This window comes from Pezoporus flaviventris, unplaced genomic scaffold (genome assembly GCF_033815535.1).
Source record: "Pezoporus flaviventris isolate CSIRO_AGI_PZ_B2104156 unplaced genomic scaffold, CSIRO_AGI_Pfla_v1 ptg000037l, whole genome shotgun sequence".
Lineage (NCBI taxonomy): Eukaryota > Metazoa > Chordata > Aves > Psittaciformes > Psittacidae > Pezoporus > Pezoporus flaviventris.
The window spans coordinates 24,304,596-24,326,250 of NW_026892585.1; the positions used below are offsets into that span (position 1 = coordinate 24,304,596).

Sequence of the window (21,655 nt, forward strand, 5' to 3'; positions counted from 1 at the left end):
CTGCACACAGTTACAGGCAACAATATTGCACCAGCATATGAAACTAGAGACCAAGTTAATGTACAGCTTTCTTCTGCAAAGTAGGTGCCTTTTCCCTTGTCTTTTCTTTTTTAATTCAAGAATAGGCAGCAATATGAAATGTCAGTATTGCCACCAGATAACTCACATACCCAACTTCTGCATTCAATGAAACCTTAAGGTAACATGTCATGTCTGGTTTGAGACATCTTTATCTGAGATTACCTATCTGGGATATTGAAAAACACATACACATGCACACTTTTGCAGACTTGCAATTTAATGTATTTTCATCATTCACTAAAAAAAAACCCATGGTTTCACAACTGCTACCATACACTGGGATTCCTACAGTAGTATGGAGAACGTACAAATGTCTTTCCAGAAGTATCAATACTGAGCACTGTGCATTGTCCAGGACTCCAATTCTTTTTGAGCAGCAGTTCAAAGAAAATTTGTGGGTTGAATACTGATATCAAAATACAGATTTAAATAATTTACTCTTAAAAACATTCATATTTATAGCCTCTTATGGAAAATAAGCAATTCCTCTGATTATCAGATATGTCCCTCAGTTTTTCCAGTTCCAAGGTATGCACAGGTCTCCATCCTGCAGCACAGAGTAGAAGTGAGAAATGCAAAGGTGCATGCCTTGTAGGTACGGCAGGGATTCTTCTAGCAACCGCTTACAGCAATCTATCATCTGTGCACTGGAAACACTGGGCTCCTTATACAGGCGATCCAGAGAAAATCTTTTAGTGGAAGTATCAATTAGCTCTCTCTCTGTAATCATCATCCTAGCAAATGAAGACAACATACAGTGACAAAATTAGATCTTAAAAATACACCACCTGGAAATAAGTATATTTGTGGGTTATATGCATGTAAACAAAGGTGTCACTTCATGGACAGCTACCTTACAGCTGAGATTTTTGTGCAGGCTGATACCCATGTCTACCTCAGAAGCCTGACTGAACATGCTTCCATGACCAAGGGCAAGAGCATGCTGACAGTCACATCTGAAAGCCTGCAGCAAAACATTTCTTTGCTCACCAGAAAAAAATACCGAGATAAAAATCCTATGAGAATCTATTTTTAATGTAAGGGATGAAAGGACTTAAATAACCTTCAAAGTGTAAGCTTTAAGAATAAGATCATGTTAGTAACTCTGTCTTAACTCCAGTACTCTGCATGTCATCAAAAGCAGATGACAGGTAAGGTCACCTGATGCATATTAGATGTGTTAATAACTTACTAATTGCAGAAGTGTATGCATTCAATTGGACACAATGACCTTAAAGGTCTTTTCCAACCTAAATAATTCTATGAATACTGAATTCATAACTTGCAGATGATTTTTTCCATTCACCCCAGACAAAGAGTGGCAAGACACCACATAGCAATCAGAAGCTACTCAGAAATAATGTGCAGAATCAACTCAGAGTCACTGTAACTAATCTCATGCAGAGACACTTCAGGTTGGTTAGCATATTCAGGTTAGTCAGCCAGCCTAACTAGCTCAGGCACTGTGCCCCATTCACACAGCTGTAATTCCAGAGCCAGCTTGGCTACAGAAACAGCACCATTACTGCCCTACAACGCAGACCCTGTGCGGAACAGGAGGAGCAGCATGTCTGTGGGCCACTGGGATGTGAATCAGCCCAAGCTAAACAGAGACACAGCTACTGAGACTGTTTGACTCATGCGATAACATGACTGCAGGGGCTCAAAACCACTTTCCAAAGCCTATGAATCTCGTGTACTTGCATGGCACTACACTCTGCTGAGGTCACAGTACATGAGCCCAGTTCTGGCAGGCAGGGATGAGCTGAGCCAGTGAATTAATCTGGAGCAAGCCTGCCCTCTGTACTGACTGTATCTGTGCCACCCTCCTGAACACTTCTCTAATACCTGAGCACAAAGCTTTCCTGTTCTGCAAAACCCAGGGCTCCCCTGAAAAATAAAATAAGCTGCACGTAGTGAGAACTGAGGTTTTCAGTCTCCTCTACAAGGAGGCTTACACCTTTATCACAACATAAACCTGATACTTCAACAAAAGCAAGGGAAGGAGAAGCAAATTCATACTAAATCCTGCATTACCAGAAGACTGACACTGTCCATACAGATAATACCATTTTCTAGAGCAGCAGCATTTGAACTCCCCAGTGCATCAGGTCATACAGTAAACAGCACTGCATAGGTGGAATTCTGTATGTAAAACATTCAACTGAATGTGCAAATTAAATCCAGTACATCTTAAAATGTTTTCTTTTATCTCAGGGCCCCTTAAGCAATCACAGGAGGCTAAGGAAAATCAGAAGTACAGAATGGGGTCAGTTCAAGGAAGCATTAAGTGAAAAAGGAGTTCAGCTTCAGAAAAATACAATTAAGGGGAAAGATGAAATATCCACCAAAATAAAAAAGGAGAGGTGATAAATACAGAATGACTGTTTTGTATTTCCTACAGCACAAGAACAAGATAATGACAAATCAGGTTGTGGGTCTGTAAAACCCAGAACACCTTTTGCCTCCTTCATGTATGTATGCTATATGTAATTCAACTGTGAAATTGGTGCCACAGGGTATTTTGGAGCCACAAAGCGTAAATATGCTCAAAAAGTAGATAATTAAAGATGGAAGAAAAAGAAGACAGCTGATTACTCTCTGAGAGGAGCCACACATTTGTCCTGGATTAGTGTCTATAATGTGGGGTAGTGTGAGAAGTACTGGAGAGCGAGTTACCCAGATGCAAATGCGTATGTTTGCCACAACATCCCTCCCAACCTCCATAAGACACTTTCCCAGCTGTCACATGCTTTCAGCTACATAGAGAGCTATTCAGAAGTTATATGGCAAAAATAATCTAACTTGAAAGCTGGACTAGCATTATGGAAGAATTCCACCAAATCTCCATGTTTTACCAAAGTCCATCTCCAAAATACATCCTCCCAAGTAACAAAGTCTTAAAAGAGCTAGAACCATAAAGCCTTCAGTACGACTCATGCCTAAAATAACCTTCACAAGAAACCATCTGGATCTATATGTCATGTATACACTCATGACAATGTGATATTTCAACAATTCAGTAAAAGATTTCCAAAGCAGAAAAGCTTGCAGTAACAATCTCTAAAAGGTAACACCCAGTCACCTATTACGGTATTTTACTAGAAATAAACACACAGTATCTCTACTTCATGCTTTTAACTCTCAAAGACACATACAACACCCACAATCAAGAACAAAATTTACAGTTCTGATGGATATTCCAAGTCACAGAATCACATAATCATTTAGATTTCAAAAGACCTTTAAGATCATTGAGTACAACTGTAGTCTATGGACTTTATTTATAGTCCTTTGACTCAACTATTATCAACTCCCTCATCTCACTTCCATCTGTGAAAGAGTACCAAGGAGGTGTTTCTCTCATCATTCTATCAGATTTTTTTCTTTCCCTCACTAGGTGCTACCTGACCTTTTCCCTTGTTTAACTGACAAACAGCTAGGAATAATAATTCCCTAGTTGGTCTCAGTTATGTTTTTTTTTTTTAAATTTTACTGCTTTCCCATCACAATGTAAGTAGCATTAATAGAAGTTTGCTGCTTTCTGAGTCAATAAAAACACCATGTCTCCTCTGGGGAGGTAACTGTAAACACATTCTGTAATTGTCTTGTACGCAAAGATCTTGTATTTCTGAGTAAAGTCCAACTTTCCTACAAGGTGAAGGATGAGGATTTTCCAACAACTATTTGTGTTTGCTGAACACTGAGATTTTTACTTAGTAAAGCTGCTGGGTAAAGTTCTATTTTATAAACAGAAGGGTTTTTTTCCTACCAGAACAACATGAATACATTCTTCAAAGTTATCCTCCTCCTCCAAATAAAACATATGATAGGCAAAGATTTTAATGAGCTAAATGTATCGAGTCACATAAACACTTACTCCTCCTTTCTTTTCAGATTCTCTCTTGCTTCCTGTGCTTTGGCAAAAATAAACCATTGAAGGGTTGCTGGATCACAGACTGTTGGGATCGTAAAGTGTCCAAATTCATGCAAGCTTGGTGCGTATCTGTCACTAATGACACATCATGGAAATAAAAAACAAGGTATAACCTTTAAAATGAAGTATTTACATTAATTACTTTCAGAATTAATTCTGAAGTTAAATATAAATTAATCACAGTAAGTGGTAAAAGTGATCAAGTTTGGTTCATGAAAATACAGAAGCATCATACATAAAGTTTTAAAATTACATTTCAAAAGAAGCTGTCAACAATACTCCAAAAATATAAGCAGCAACACCATCATACAGAGCCGAGTGTTAACCTGCTGGCACAAACCCTTCAATTTAACCCAGCACAACACTGTAAGATGAAATGTTACTTTGAAGAACTTTGACTCTAACTTGTATGAAATTAGCAGGATTTTCTTCAGTCTGATTCCTTCTTAACCCATAAAAAGGAACTTAAACCTTTAGAAACAAAGAAACGTTGACAAAATGAAAATCTGAGATTATATTAATTTTCTTCTTAGCAAGAGCAGTAATCAGTGTAACAAAAAAAAAAAAAAAGCGTAAAAGCTCTAAAAGGAAGAAAGCTTCCCTGCAAATACCTTACCTTTCCAGAATCATCTGCAAGCCTCGCAGACTGCGAGGATGAAAAGGTAGCCTACTGTCACGTAATTTATTATAGAAGGAGTCCAGAGTCTCGTAGTACTCTTCTAGAGTCAACAGGGGTTGCAATTCTTCAATATATATTACTTGTATGCCTCCCAGAAGCTGGCTTATCCGATCTTCCAACAACAGCAGCCTTTTTTGAAGTTTGTAATAATTTGGCAATCTCTCAAAAATCTGTGCACACACACACAAACACACACTTCCTATGTTACAAAGTATAACACTTAAAATTAAGAAATGAAAATTTTAAAACAAGAAACTATAAAGAAAGAGACACTTAACAATGGGAACAGGGAACCCAAGGGGAAGAAAAAAATACAAACAAAAGGATAAAAAAAAAAATAAATCAGAAATATAAAGCATATACACTTTGAGTCAGGTATAGTGGAATAAGCTCCTAAGTATTTTGGTATTTATACTGTAAAGGCACCAAAAGGCCATAACAAGATCGATGGATGTGCTCTTTCACTATTAAAGAAACCCAAGAAATAATAATTTGAGGCCTACACAAAATGTTTATCACCACAGTTATAGTGGTACAGCTACACCATATACAGTCAAAAGTAGTTTTGCCAGTCTAATTTATACAAATTCTCAAAAAAAGAGAAGTCTGTTGCTGCAACTAGTTCTTTCCAACAGTCTGGATAACTTATCTCGAGTCTGAAAGGAGGGGAGAAAGAAGGAAGGCACCAGATCTCTAATCTTAAAAAGGTATACCACAAAAAGTTAAGAAGTGATCAGACTTGTGAGTGAAGATATAGGTGGTGTGACAGGGAGAAGGCTGGAACAGTGAAAAGGGAAAGTGCAGTAGTAATCACTACTTACCATCTACCCAGTTGTTAATATAACATAGTTTTCCATACAAAAAATTACTGCTGCTGGAGCAAGTCAATAATCTCTTTAGAAGCCCAAGAGAGTAGTTAAATCAGGACAGCTTGGCACAATAAAATCCACTGGCTCAGCATTAGCATTTATTATAGAGAAAAACTGCAAAATTCTTCTAAATATTTTACCTCTGAAGCAGCATTCTACAGACTGACTTGGACACCATTCAACTGTTGCTTTTTTCTTATGATTAGTAACAACAGTACTAATACTTAAGACTGCTGCCTAAAATGGTTTAGAATTAGACAAAAGATTCTGCTCTCTAAAAATCAAGCAGCTAACAAAGCTCACAAAGATTTTCACTGACTTTTACTATGTATCATTTAACATGATAGTCGGTGCATTTTAAAATAAAAAGCCTTTGATTTCAGGTTGTCTTCTAAAGCAAATACCATCACCACAACTACACACATTGTCCCATCTGCAAAATACTTCATGTGGAGATACGATCCCTTCAGAAAACCTGTTGGCAAAGGTCAGAAAGGGGAAGAATTTCTCTTTTCAAGGAAGATAGCATTTCTGAATACAGAAACAGAATATTCTGATATTCTAACTGGCTGAAATTCCCAACTATGAGGTTCCAATTATGCCCCTTGCAAAGAATTTTTTTTTTTTATAGAACTGTCAATATTTCAGCAACCAAAATTCAAGAAAATTTCCTTAAGTGATATGCTGGTATCATATTTTATTTGTGCTCCTTCGCATACAATACTTTTATCATTTAGAATGCCAGAAAGCCTGTCAAACATCCACATTATCTGCCTAAAACAACAAAGCAGACTGACAGGATTGGTTAGCAGCTACTGACTGAAATGATCACTTCACAGATCTGAATAAAATTCCTAAATTCTTCATAGGAATGAGCTCTTTATAGATCAGGAAATATTCTGCTAGTGCTCACAGCATAGACTGGAACACTGCAACAAATTTTCTTTATATTTAATCAGTGTTACGACTGTTTTGTTAGCAAAAGAAGCAGTGAAGATCTGAAGATTGTTCTTAGCATATCACAGGATTAAATTTAGAACACAATGTAGACAGTTATGCTAAACACAGTAGCTATGTGTTTGCTTTATATTACTCACCTGTAGGATTTAATATTTTGGTTATAGTTTAAAAAAGGATGTCATAAAAAGAGGCATTATCATTTACTACAAAATCCCCTTACTTTGGTCCAGTGATGGTGAACATCCATGGTCCCCAGCATTATGTGGCCTGCTGCACTCATACCTGAACGGTCTGTAAATACCATTGTGTGCCCTGAGGATTGAACAAACCTCTTTATTAATCTGGCTATTATAATTATTACTATTTAAATATTGTCATTATTTAAGGTTTAACTATGCTACTAACATGTCACAAGCAACACATTTCTGCAGCACAAACATGTACAAGTAGGTGCTTTCCTTATTGTCAAAATTTGATTCTTGAAAACTCCAAGATTTTTTTTTTCAGACAAACCTTACCTAGCATTTGCCTTCTTCCGGCTTAAACTTGACAGATTTTTAGTTAACTGGACTTTTCTTCTTACAAAGACTCTTTTTAAAACAGAATCTCGGCAGACAGCATATTCAAAGAATATGTACAAATTGTGTATACAGTAGGAAATACATGCCGTATGCTTAAAGAATATGCAAGGTAAAAGTTGGCCAAAGCAGTATTAACAGAGCCATTTAACACTACTTTCACAGAACAACCTGCAATATGCAAGCCGTAAGAAACACTTTCGCATCAGGTTTTTGCTCTTTTCTTAAAAAGAAAGAAGCAACATAAAAGGATAATACTAGGTTGACTTTTGGGGTGATAAATCAGTTTTGAGTCTATGTTTTTTTTAAGTGAAGTACACAGATCCTCAAGAATTCTTTAGGATAAAAGCAGAGGCAACTATTTATCAAAGTAAGCTTCCATAAAAGTTTTCAGTGTGATGTATTTATCTACAAGACAAGACTTAAACAGAAAGTCCTGCTCTCAGAAATCAGTTTTCAAAAATCCTTAAGAGCAACACTGACTTTAAGGAATCAAGTCCACACTTGCAGCCCAAGGCAAGACCAACTGTACATGTTTAATTACTGACAGGTATTTGTCCAGTATGTTATTAAAGATCTTCAAAGATGGAGACTACAACAGCTTCACAAGATAGACTTCTTTACCTGAGCAAAGCTAGAGAAACGAAGTTGAAACATGACACAATTTAGAACAACTATTTATTGTCACTCTGTCTTTTGACAAAGGATTACGTGAACCCTCAGATGAAAGCCACTCAAAACTTACTATCTGCAGACATGCATAAAACACGGAGTTATAATTACATGAAATAGCTACTGCTACAGGTCAAACAGCTGTACAAGAAGAATGGTACATCAGGTTTAGAGAATACATATATTACGTATTATGTGTATATTTTATATACATATACACATAAAATACAGGTATTTTATCAAAAATGCATAGTAAGACAGTATGATTCTAAAGGTATTCTAGTAAGTCCTCCTTATACTGACTCCTTAGAGAGATACTCATGTTTTTGTCTTGAATCCACCATGGCTAATAATCTCTTGCTGCCTCCATCCTCTCAAAAGGTTCAGTCTAGATCTTTATTTTCATGTTTAGTACTAAGTCTAGTGCCTTCAACTTGCTCAGTTTGCACTTAAGTAGTAAAATAGAAGCTGAGTGCAGCAAATACACTATAAGATGTTGTGGTTTAAACTGAGTCACTTGAAAAAATACCCAGTAGCTTAAAATGAAAGCTCTCACCAGCTTTTCAGCAAGCCGGTCAGATTTGTTTTTACAGTTATCAAAAGCATTTGTGAATAGAACTAGAGCTCCCTTGTCACAGAAGACTCATGAGCACCTTTGAGTCAACAATATATTAGAATATATGAAACAAACAACAGAAAATACCTTTAACATTTTTTAATACTTCAGGTCTCTGCTGGACTAAGCGACCTAGACTGTGTAGCTGGCTACAGCGATGAGCAACACCCCAGCTTCTCTGCCACCTGAATAAAAATATAATTGAAAGCATTTAATTTTCAATATTATTAAAATAAAACTCATATGTTGAGATATAGCTGAAAGCCTTCTAACACAAACAACTCAAAATAGCACTCCAATAGTAATAAAAGCAAGGGCAAATAAAAGGTAAAAACTGTTTCATATGCTATTTGAACAGATAAAAGCTAAATAAAACTTCAGTCTTTCTGAAAGTAACAAAAAAAAACCACCAAAAAACAACCCCCCCCAAAAAAAAATGATAGACAGAACATAACTTGTAAATCTCGCCACCAATAAGAAGTGGGTTAGTAAGTAAATAGCTTACTGACAACTCAGTATTTGGTTCAGTCATGTGGCATGCAGTTTCTGTTTGTACACTGTGTAATGCTCACCTGGAAGAACAAGTACTTTATATAAGGATATTTTCCTTCAGCTCCTAGAACAAAACATTGCTAGGATTCCAGTGGTAAGTTGCTACATACATACATATTCATGTTTTACAATGCAGTAATTTTTGTTAAAGTATACAGGAGCCAGGTGTTACGTTGGCAACTTCAATACACATAGCTTTGACATCTCATCCATCACAGACAGATTAAACTCCTAACTTTCAAAAAGCATTTAAATCATAAAGTTGTCCCAGTTTATTGAAAAATTGCATCCTTTTACAAACTTCTAGTTCATACAAAAGTCTAGACTGGCTAGAGTTAATTTTTTTTACAGCACCCCCATGTTTTGTATTTTTTACAAAACCAGTGTTGATAACATACCACTGTTTTGGCTACTGTGCAGTGCTGGCGCAGTGACCAGATTTTGCTTTTTCTTCCCGCTCTGCCCACTCTCCATCAGCAAGTAAGCTGACGTGACTGAGTAAGCTGGGAGGGGACACAGCCAAGACAGGTGACATCAACTGACAAGAGATATTCTGTATGTTGTGCTCAGCAATAAATGCTCAGAGAAAGAAGAAGGAAGGGGAGACCTCTGCGGTTACAGCATTCATCTTTCCAAGCAAGCATTATACGTGCAGAGGCTCTGCTTTCCAGAAGTGGCTGAACATTTGCCTGCTGATGGGGAGTAGTGAATGAATTCTTCCTTTTGCTTTGCTTCACTTCACCTAAACTCCTATCTTGATCCATGAGTTTTCCTGCTTTTGCTTTTCCTATTCTCTTCCTCCCATCCAGAGCAAGCAGCTGTGTGGGCGCTTAGCTGCTGACTGGAGTCAACCCACATCATCTAATTTATGAAAATCTAACAAATACTGCTTGGGATACAGAGAATGGTGCTATGCCAAAGGACCTCTGAGGCAATTTAATCTATTATAATGAAAGCCATTCTAGTAACTATTTACTGTTACCTAGCACTATTACTCTGCTTTCAGTAGCACCAAACATCAATGTGATCCTGCAAGATCACAAGTAGTAGCTTCCTATTAAGACACTTGTTTGTCAAGTTTCTAACACTCACATTCTTTTCTGAATTGTGACAATGTAACTCTTGGAAGGTTAATAACTCTTCATGGAACAATAGTTTTACTGTACTTTAAGAGCACAAACTATAAGAAAATTAAATATAAGCCATGAATAAACCCAAACCTACACATTTAGTAAAGACTATTTCAGAAACTTGAAAACCCTGATGATAACACAGTTACAGAGGATTAGAAATCATGATAAATAAAAAAAAATTAAACTGGCTTCAACTTAGAGGAAGCCACGGTCTTCTACTGGGTAAAAGAACAAAAGCATGATTTCAGAAGCATCAACTCTCTCTTCCCTGGTTAAAAGAACAAACTAGCCCTTGAAATAATCCCCCAAGTTTATTTTTCCATTGTTAAATACCCTCATTGCCATCCTCCCATCCTGAATACCTCACTTCAGAACATCCTTATTTGAAGGCACAAAATTTAAAAAAGGCAAACTGTTTTCTGAAAAATATTCTAAAGAATTAAGATCACTACTACAACTTTCAGCCCTTTCAAGCAAATAAATACCCTCCTCCTCTAGAGCATGGGAAACAAGACACTAGAAAGAACAACATTTGTAATAAGCCTTCATAGGATGTCAGGATGTACCATCCAATCTCATTACTATTGCTAATCTAGCTACCTTTGTAGATACTGAAATCAGGAAAAGCAATTGTATCCAACAAAATACCCAGACTAATGAATATGCACAGGTCCTGTTTCAAGTGCTTCTGCATTTGCGGCACCTAGAGCCTATGTTATTAGTTACAAATAATAGGTCTTTTTGAGCAGATTGTAATGGGAACTTTTGTCCCAACAGAATTCTTCTAGAAGAACACTACTGAGTACAGTAACACTTTTCCATATATGAAATATAGCTGTTTTGCTGAAATAAGCCTTTAAAGCTCATGTTGTATTATTACACAACACTTCCTTGCTCTGACTGTATTAATATAAGTCCAACTGATCTAATTTATTACCTGATATCTGAGAGCTGGAGTTGATGAGAGAGTTCAAATTTTAAACGCTCTAGTTCTTTTCTAAGTGGCAAACTCTTTTTCAGCTTATTTACTGCACTTGCTTCATTATCATCTAGCCAGGATCTGAAACAAGAGGAGGAAAAAACCCCAGCGGTATGCTGTATTAGCTTTCTTGCAAACAGTACAACTAACCGAATTCTTACTGTTAATATTAATGTTTTATTTCAAGTCACTAGGTAAGAGGATTGTTCAAAAGTGGAAAACAGAAGCCGAAACTGCTAAATGCTTCATTCTTAAGATATCTACAAACAAAAACCTAGTGCATAATGTCTTTGGGAGGGGGATTAGAGAACCAAACTGAGCCAAGAGACACTGACAGTGTTACAACTGTCTGTAAGACCTAAAAGTGTGAAGGGCGCAGAGCAGCAGATTACAGTGATTTAGTGGGGCAGCTTCAGAGCTTACTGCCTTAGTAACAGAAGTTCCCACACATCTGTCTTTTTAAAAGAAAACAACAAAATGAAGTGATTTAAATAGACTATCAAATAAGGGAGATAGTACTAAAGAGCTAAGTTAGGTAACTCTCACAGAGCTGGGATGAACAGAGATGAAGCAGGTCAAAATTTTATAGTTTTTTTGTCAATAATCACAACCAGGCAAACATGACTCATGGAATACATCTAAAACTTTCAGTAAATAAATCATCCTATTTCTAGGAAAAGAGCTACTATTTTAAGAGATTCATGCCTTTCTTCACAGCCTAAGCTTATTTTCATACTCTTATTTTTACAAATACTTCCATTCTCATACTATATTCTAAGCAAAAACAAAAATCAAATCAAACTCAAAAGCAAACAGAGAAAGCTCAGTGCCAAATGGTTAGGTATTAATCAGACTGTAAATATGTAACTGCTCAGGGAATTTCTCGTAAATGTGTAAAAGTAAAAATATTCTCTAGTACATTAAATTTCATAATCTGATAATGATATACTAACAACAAAGTTAATAGCTGTATAGTTTTGTGTTAGAGGAGTCCTGTAAGAGGTAAGGAACTATCTGGAGCAACTGGAACCTCTGCCTCCGTCTGAACTGCCACCAATATTCCATAAAACTGGAAAACTAGATTAACCAAAACTAGATTAACCAAACATGAATGTTGGGCAAAGAGACAAGAATACCTCAGCTTTGCTGGTACTGCAGTTATCACAGCAGCTCATTTGAACTCTCTTTAATTCAAATTAAATTGTAAAAAGCATGACACGATTATATGTTCGACAAGGTTCTGTATTGTTCAGAATGTTTACTGACTGCCTCTAAAAAACTAAGCATTAGAGTCTGGCTATATATTTATATAGCCATATATATATATTTATAACCAATTTGGCTATAAATTATCAGTTAAATGGAAGTCTTACGTACATTAAAGTTGTTTCCACTCTCTGGGCTTGTTCCAGTTCCTCCTCAGGATCCTTGAATCCAGTAAATGAATAGTAAGTCTTATCCCATTTGACAGGTCTGTTCACTGTGCTTTCTGCTTCCTTGAGGGGCTGAGAGTTCACATTCAAACTCTGAACATGCTCTGTAGATAAACTGCAGGAGTTGAGAATATCTAATACAGTGCTCAGGAGATCCCTAGTATGTAATGTGAAACTCACTGCTCGAAACCCTATAAAACACAAGTCCCACAAAATTAGTAATATTAAAATTATTTAAAATGCATTCACATTTCTCTCATCTTACAATAACCCAAATAAGGCGTGCACAGTTGGAAATTATTATAGTTATTTCAATACTCAGTGCAAAATTCATATGCCGTTTCATCTTTAAAACTGTTACATGTTCAAAAACATAGAGCTGTTGTAACTATCTGAATCATTGGACAAACTGGAAACCTACCTACAGATGCAGCTTAACCCAAAAAATTATTCTTTTGCTTTAGCAGTGGCAGTTTTGTCCAACAGCTCTACATAATTCATGTTATTATTGATAAACACTTTTGATATAATTTATTGTAGAAATGCAGCATTACATCAGCTCTTCCCAGGCTACGAACAGGAGCTTCAGAACAAAACACCACACTTGCCCACTCGATTAAAACTAAGTCACATCACTTAACTATTAGGCCTAACTGCCCCATTAGAATGCAAGCAAGTATTAAGACTCAAAAGCAGAACACAGCTGCCAGTCTGACTGTTACTTTAAGTAGACTGGATATAACACTACTATTTTCTTGAAAAACAGTATGATTTTATTTTCTAGCACTAAGGTCCTTCACAATTTGCTGAAGTGTTTTGACTAACAGGGTACTAAGGATAAAGCTCATCTGTTAGATAAGGCATATCGGTACAACAAATACAAATACACAGAATAAAATTAATCAAAACCAGTATTCCAAACTTTGCAATATTTTCTGTAGTCTCAAAGTAAGAGACTGTGGTAAATTGAAGCTTTAGATATTTATACAACCTCTGCTTACAAAATAAGCTCCTACTGATCCTACAAGCACTCTGACATTATGTACTACACATCATATGCAATTAAAACAAGGACCCAACTGTTAAACATGACAATGGCATTAAAAGCAGAAAAATTATCATTTATATCAACCTATGTTTTTACATTCTCATACCATAACATGAGATCAACTTTGTAATTTCTCATTCTGTCAATGCCTCTTAAAGCTTAAGATGTTTAACCACTTGGGATAGTCCTGCCTGTAAGACATTTTTATGGTTTGACAGGATTTTATTCACTTGAAAAGACTGCACAAGGCTTAGTAATGGTCTGAAAGAATGAAAGAATTCAAATACAGGAAAATATATTCTACACAATATAAAAGCACCTGAAGCACTGAAGGATTCTTGAACATTAGAAGAGTTTGGTTCTCTTTCTCTTACATAAAAAGTAAGTGGAGTTGGCTTAAAGGAGTGAAATCCTGGTTTCTGTAGGTTCTCCAAGTAACCATTTAATCTCTTCAGAGAGTTTTCATTTACTTCCTGTTAAAAAAAAAAAAAGCCAAGGAAAAAACAAATTACAGATTAAGAATTTGGCCATTTTTCATCTAAACCTTTTTAATCTTACATGCAGAATTTTTACAAACTGACAGCTGCTCTTAACAAGTAGTGTTCATTTTCTCAGCATGAGTAATTATCTTGCATGAATAAATTGTATGATGTATATATTCACATTCTTGTCCATTCCAAAACACCACTTCTAAGGCTTTCAAGCTTAAAGAAACACATTGATTCAAGTATAATGCACAGCATTTTGAAGTTATAAAGCAAGTAATACGTATTAGAGATTTGTCAGGGAAGATTCAGTACTTTCTTTATAACAATTAAGCAGAAAATATGACTAACAAATAATGGATATTTAAGGGAGCTATTCTTGTTAAAAATAAAGTACATCTTTTTGTTCTCTGGTAACAACCATAATCCATTCTAATACTAATTTTGTTTCTCTGACAGCAGGAAAACTAGAAAATCTCCATCCTTGACACATGACACATTTACAAAGAAAGCATACTGAGAGATTTTTACCCTCTCTTTGGGATGCTGGCCAAAGAAATCTGGATGTACAGCAAAATAGAAAGGTCTGAGAGCACTGATGGCATCAGCTCCTGACAAACTTCTTGACTGAATGCCCCATAGCAGTATCTTCTCCAGACATAACCTAATAAAGTAATAAAATCTTTATGTATGATGCAACCAATCAAGTGACAAACTGACATAAATTATGTCAGAATGTGACAGAATCGAGCAAACATTCATAGTTGCAAGTATAATAATTTAAAACAGGTATCAGAAGTCCGAGTTCTGGACTTTTCCCCTTAGGACTCATAAAGCTGTATTTATATAGAGCAAACCCAACAGGTTTGAGGGATGGTGGATGCTAATGGCTGATTAAAGACAAGTAAATAAGTACAATAACTTTTCCCTCTACTTTCTCAAAGCAGGCTCAAGTTAAAATTCCTCAGTCAAGTAGTTCAAATGATGAAGACTGGCTTTAGTGGTATTTTTCTGTAGCTACCGCTGAAGCTGCTCTTAAAAGCCACCCCTTACTTTTGAACCTTCAAATTAAAAAGCCAAACCCAGTATTTTTTAAGCAGTGCCACAAGAATAATAAGTTTTACCCAGGAATAATAATCACAATTCAATCAAAATGAGTTCTGCATTAGACTGAGGTCTACATACTTGTGCCCATTTGAAAAAAGTCTGCTTTCCCAAACATACTCTTTTATAGAAGACATCAAACAAAAAAAGACAGCGCTCTTTTTGCCCTTTGATCTTCACCAAAATAGAAAAAAAACAAGAAATTTCAGGTGAAACAATATTATTTTCCTACCACTAAGGGCAGAAGGAAGTTAAGCTGAAGAAGTTACAGAACTTCAGAAAGTAAAAAAGACTGAATACTTCCAATGATGCATAAATTAAACAAGAGTTCTGCAATGAACATGCTTGTGTAACAGAAGATTGAAATGGAGGGAAAACCAAGTTCTGAATCAAAGCAATACAATGCTGTTTCACTCCTTGCAGTATCAAGTCGAACTGCAAGCCCCAAACAATATATGGCAGGTTGGAGGTAAAGCTGCTTCCAATTCACATAAAATTAGTAACTTCATTAATAATAGTAAATAAGATCGTTCAACAAAGAGTTATTTGTTCAGCATTCCAGACCTAATAATCATTGTTGACAAACAAACATGTGAGACAGCTTCCCTACTGCTTTCACTAATTCAAAAAACCCAAACAACTAATCCAGAAAGTCCCGAAATTTGTGCTGAGACAATAAGCAGTATTTTTCATGTTGGCAAACGGTAGAGTAAATGACAACAGTTGAGCTGTCAAGCAGATGCAGTGACCCTTACTCTACCTTTTTCCTGTCAACCTTTCCAGCTTTTCAATTAAAAAACATGAAAGCAGTTAAAGCTAATGTTTCCTGCCTAAGAGGTGGGCAAATATTGGATCAGTAGGTCTTAAAAGTCAGCTTGCTGAAAACAGATGTTTTCATAGAAAACTGCGATGGAAAACCTGTAATGTGAGACGACTCATGGAATTTCAAACCATTAGGACTAAAACTGATTTTCATGCATGTGAATTAAATGCAAGATTAAAAAAAAGATAGACTGTACTACTGGCAAGAGTTTCTACCTTCTTGCTGGCTGCATCTCTAAGACTAATCATCACTATAGCCCTTGGTCCTGCTTCAAATAGCAGGAGATGATTAAGTACCACAGTAATATCAGGTTTTTATGGAGAGCAAAAGCTCTTGGTGGCAAGAACATGCCAGAGTTGCTCAGTGACACAGGAAAAGACCCGCTTCACCATTTTGCATCTGGAAACACCAAAATAAATTGTCTTGCTGAGAAAGAAATAGCAGATTATTTTTTTTTGTGTGTGTGTGAACATGAAGTGGTAAAAAGGAAAAAAATTAATCTTTCCAACAAAGGGGAAAAAAAGTAAACCAACCTGCTATTCCTCTGATAGCAGTTTTGACTAAGTTGCCATGCCCATGCAAAAAACCCCCATTTACCTAGACTCAGCTGCTATGAAGAAGTAAGGAGCTCAGTTCTCCCTTCACCTTATTTGTACACTATTTCCCACACCCACTCTCAAGCTACGCTGTGTGCCATTGCCAGTAATCAGGAAAAATGTTCCAACATACCTGGAAACTATTAATCATACTTCCAAATTTATTAATCATAAACTTCCATCTGGTATTCTACAAGGAAAATGGCCAAGTATGGTTAACTTCAGCTGCCGTGTTTTGTATCTAAACAACACTGTCATGCTAGTAGGAAGGCTCAGGATTCCAGCTAGAAGTCTATTTTGAACTTGCTTAAAAGAGAAATGCTCAAAGGCCAAAATTAGTCTGCGTGACAGAAGGAAGAATCCATTCACTGAAGGTGAAAGACAGAACTTGGAGGCATCCTTCAAGTGAAGTGACAAAATAAGTGAATTAAATGGAACTTAGAGAAAGAAAATGCAAGAAAGATGCTTATGGCTTCACTTGCAAGGAACAAGGATTCTTCCAAGAGCTTCATTTAGATCTGATGAGCAGAGAAAGTATTTGCATTAAAATAAAGGTCATAACCACTTTGAGGACAGCTGTCCCCACTTCATGAAAGATAAGAAACACAATCTCCACTAGAACACATTATGCAATCATACTCTAGGACTGATCTAATTTATTGGTTAAATAATTCTCTTCAGATTTCTTTCTACCTTTTTTTCCATATGTCTCTGAAGTTTAACTTTTTGGCTTATAGCTTTGGCACTGAAAAGCTTTGTTAGATAAAGCTCATTATTACAGATACATTCATTCATTTTTAAACGCTGAGCTTTAATAACTCAATAATGCAGTAATATATTGGGTATCATAGTCATATTTAGACTACCACTTTCTCATAACTAAGCTATTTTAAACCCTTGTTTTTTGAGAGCCTTTCTAACGCCCCCCCCCCAGGACAGGCATATGGCTTTTGGGGATTTTCAACTCTGTTGAAAGCTTCAAGCTGTAAAGATGAGAAAGCCAAATAAATAAGCCAAACTGAACAAAAGTACCAAACCGGTTTTACATACATACAAGTCACAAGTCAACACTTAAGTATATGGTAAAGGTAAATTAAGTCAGCAACATCCCATACCTTCTCCTCACGGCTCTCAAGCAGCAAAACATTGCAGCAACTCAATGGTCAAGCCAACTTTCAGCCATCCACTAACCCACTTGGGAAAAAAAAAAAAAAAAAGAAAAAACCCCAGCTGTTTAGTAACGGACATTATGAGTATTCCCCCTGTTACTTACCAGTGCATTCGTCTTGAAGTATAGAAACAAACAAACAAAAAAAAAGAAGCTTTCTTTAATCACTAACACATACCAGCCTGTGGAATTCAATGTACCTTTTTACTGTGCTAAGTTCAAATTTTTCAAACAAATTATAATACTTTAAAATTTATATACCATATTTATATGATTTTATGGGGGCACAATAGAAAACCAACAGGAAATGCACTGTCATGCAACAATGCCTGGAAATCTTTATTAGAAGTTTGCTGCCTTTCATAAATATGAATTAGCAATTTTTACCAGCAAATTCTGTAAATTCAACTGTAATTGAGAGCTTTCCAATAGGAGATAAACCACTTTGTGTATCAGAGTGTTAACACATACCTAGTTATTAGGGACTATGAAGGCGGCTCCCTATTGCCATTGTTTTCTCATGTATCTTTGTGCACTTTTAATGTGTTCCCACTAACTGTGCCATTTTAAAGCACCTGGAATGAGCAGTTATCAGAGAAATACCCTCCCTCTTCCAATTCTACATGGTAGTTCCTATGACTATTTTGCAAAGCACTTGAAGTTTTGGAAGTGCATCTTACTAACACAAATATACTTAACTAATAGCACAAATTGTTTACCAAATAGCTTACTAGAGGTGAGTAGAGCAAGAAAAAGATATGCTGAGTCAAAACATCCCCAAAACACTTTGTAATTGTTGTCTTCTGATTTTCAGCTAGGTGGGAGGACAGTAATGATTTCATATTTAGTGTCCTTAACAGCAGTGCTAATCATAAACTAATACATTAAGAAGCTCTCTGGTAATAAAACAGATCTCTATAATTTTAGCTTCAGGGATTTGCACAGAGGATGGAAAAAATCCAACAATCTCACTAACCTGTGATGACACTTTGTATTATCACACAAAAAGTACCGTTGTTTCTTGTTTAAAATGCTCTGTTAAGCGCTCAGAAATTGTTACATCCCTTAGTTAACAAACAGACCCTCCTAGTTTTGAGCCGGCTTCACCTGCACCCCACCTCATACGAAGCAAGACATTGATTATGCTGTACTCATTTTGCAAAAGCCTTTGAAAACACGACCCTGGCACGCTACTACCTCCTTATTCCAACCGAGATTACCTAGTTCAGGTGTTTGCGTACGCCTGACCCTTAAAGGCAACATGAAGGAAACAGTATGAAACTAATATCAAAAGATAAAAGCGTTCAGAAAACAAGCTCGGGTGAAACGGATTCACCCGCTGCTTGAAGGAAAGCAAGCTGAAACGACCCAAACTCCCCAGTTTTAACTATTTAAACAGCACTAGCTTTAAAACGCGCCGAAGGAGGGGGGTTTCCTACAGCCTCTTAACGGCACACTGGTCAGCGACGTCTGGCGCGGCAACCCCCACCCCTAGCTATATTAAAAGGCTCGAAAGGAGCAGCCTCACCCGCTCGCCGCAGTTCTCGGTCTGGGCCCTACGCCAAGCACCGCGGGCCGCACGCGGCGCCCCGGCAGGTGCCTCGGGACCCGGCTACCTGACAACGAAGCGCGGCCGCAGCGAGGCCCCGACATCGGAGCAGCCACGCCAGGCCCTGGCCGACCACCTGCAGGGCTCGCGCCGACAGCTGCCGGCAGTGCGTGCCACCGCGCACGTACCGCTACGTACGTTCCGCAGGGGGCAGGCTCCGCCGGGGCGGCAGCGGGCGCAGCCCCTCGCCAGGTCCCCCGCACCCACCCCGCGGGAGCGGTTGGAGAGAACTGATAGAGCTCGGCCTGGTTTTAGCACAGCCCCTGCACCCCTCTCCAACCACCCCGGCTCGGCCTCGTATCGTCCTCCGGCCACCGAAGTTGGCGACGGATGAGACAGTCCCCCGAGAAAAAGAGCAGTGGGTCACATTGCCTCCCCTCACGGCGGAGCCCAAGGACCGCCAGCCCCTCTTACCGCCACGGCCGGACAGCACCCACCAGCGCTCGACCCCCATTGCCTGGCGCGGCCACCCCCACCGACGCTAGGCGGTGGGAGGGGTCGGGGAGGGCGGGAGCAGTAATTCCCGCCAGGGGGCAGCTCCTCCGCCGCTGTCCACCCCGCCCCCGGCGTTCACGTAGCCTCCGTGCGCCCCTCTCACCGCGCAGGCGCAGCTTCAGGGTCGCCGTGCTGTGCTTGTTGCTGGAATCCGTTTGGCTCCGCGGGGGGATAATGGTGTTGTGGGCAGCGGTGGGGCTGGCCGCCCGTGCGAGTAGTGCTAGGTGTGGGGGGTTGCTTCTAGTAGTTGAGTGTGTCCACAGGGACTATGGAGGCACAATAAGTCGCCGCTCTTTTTTTGTGCGGGTTCTCCGAATAGCGCAGGAGGAAAATACTAGAAGGCCTAAGAACCAGCCGTGAGCAGCCCCGAGGGGAAAAGCAAGAACGATTGCTCGGCGATTAGTAATGCTCGATGCATAAATCTGTTTATTTCTCCAAGGTAGCTGGTATCAAGAAGCAGCTAACGGAGATATGCAGCCTCAGAGTGAAAACGTTTACTGATCTGGCGAGTTTTAGAACAAAGGGGGTTTTAACTCCAAGGGACTGGAGTTAACCTGCATACAGTCCATTGCACTTCCATGCAGAGAAGGTTAAAAAGCAAACTGTCAAGGCTTAGGAACTACCTGTAGTTCAGTGAGACTTTTAATTCAGGTTGATGCTTCACAAGCCGTGTGGTATTTGTGTGATTTCCATGATGTGAAGCATGGGTTTTATTTGATAGAAGCCATCAGTTAGCAAGTACAGTGGCTGCATAATTATAAAGATGGAAAAATAAATTTAATTGATTAAACAGAAAGTATGATGTTCATTTCACCTGGGATTTAACTATGTGACGAATAAAGTAAATAGAGCTCAGCAGTAGACGCCACCACCAAACAGAGCCAGAGCACCATTCCTGGCCCCCAGTTCAATGTGTTTTGAATACCCGTGTCCCCCAACAGAAGAATTTTAAGCATCACAAGTTGCTGCAAGTAGGCAACAGCCATTTCCTCTTTGCTCCTTTGTTTCTGTTCTGTACTGTGGTCTGCAGATGGGGAGTTCCTCCAGTGCCATCACACGCAATAGCACAGAGACTCTGAAGCCAACAATGTCAGCACTAATTTTTGGTACTACTCATCATACTAGTAATTTTAGAAAACGGTTTTGCAGAAGGGGTTAAGACTCAAAAATGCAGACCTGGGATGTGCAAAAATAAAAAGCCCTGTGAAGATGCATCTGAAGACTGAGGACGGACAAAAATGCAAACTACTAGTTGTTAATGTGCCTGCACTTCACCAAACTGAGGAGTATGGCACTAAGATTTTGGTCATTAAAAGTTTGATTACTACACCAGGGACATACAAGTCTACTATTCTCCTCCTGTGAGACTCTCATTGACATCCATTAGAATTCTCCCATGAATGGAGCCCAGCCCACAGGCCTCACTGTCACCTTGGCTCAGGTCTGTAGTTCAAACTGGAAGCTGGCCATGTCCACAGCTGAGAATTTCTGCCCAATTCATTCATGAGCATTTGCCAAATTATGCTATGGCGTGTGAAAAACTGCATAGTCTGACTGATCTCACACGTTCTTAACCTCTTCACGCAGCATATCATAGTCTAGATTCCTGCAGGAGTTACAAGATGTTAAACTCTCCATGTCTGCTTTGCCATTTGCCTGTCCTCCTGCATACCCAAGTGTATTAATTACAGGGATCTGAACGGAATTAAATAACTGAGTGACAATACTCACAGATAATTGTGGATACTTCAGAGAAAGAATAAAAAAAAATTTATTAACATCTTAACAACGACTGAAAAGTGACCCCCACAATTGCACTTTATAAAACACTGTGAAAC

At 38.2% G+C, this 21,655-nt stretch overlaps 1 protein-coding gene across 1 annotated transcript; it reads right to left on the bottom strand.

Moving 5' to 3' along the window:
• Nucleotides 1-277: 277 nt before the first annotated feature.
• Nucleotides 278-19,818, bottom strand: TCAIM (T cell activation inhibitor, mitochondrial). Its single transcript, XM_061465032.1, has 11 exons — nucleotides 19,737-19,818; nucleotides 17,661-17,731; nucleotides 14,554-14,686; nucleotides 13,857-14,010; nucleotides 12,434-12,680; nucleotides 11,015-11,137; nucleotides 8,480-8,577; nucleotides 6,747-6,838; nucleotides 4,635-4,867; nucleotides 3,962-4,093; nucleotides 278-815 (listed from the first exon to the last, which is right to left on the bottom strand). Exons 2-11 carry the CDS (start codon nucleotides 17,690-17,692, stop codon nucleotides 590-592), a joined length of 1,470 nt encoding a protein of 489 aa, XP_061321016.1. The 5' UTR covers nucleotides 17,693-17,731; nucleotides 19,737-19,818; the 3' UTR covers nucleotides 278-589.
• Nucleotides 19,819-21,655: the final 1,837 nt, after the last annotated feature.

Coding starts and splice junctions, on each gene's coding strand:
- TCAIM (XM_061465032.1), bottom strand. CDS start 17,692: ATGTTTTGCTGCTTGAGAGCCGTGAGGAGAAG. Junction 4,094..4,634: donor TTGCAGATGATTCTGGAAAG/GTAAGGTATTTG, acceptor ATGTGTCATTAG/TGACAGATACGCACCAAGCT. Junction 816..3,961: donor AATCTGAAAAGAAAGGAGGA/GTAAGTGTTTAT, acceptor TTCATTTGCTAG/GATGATGATTACAGAGAGAG.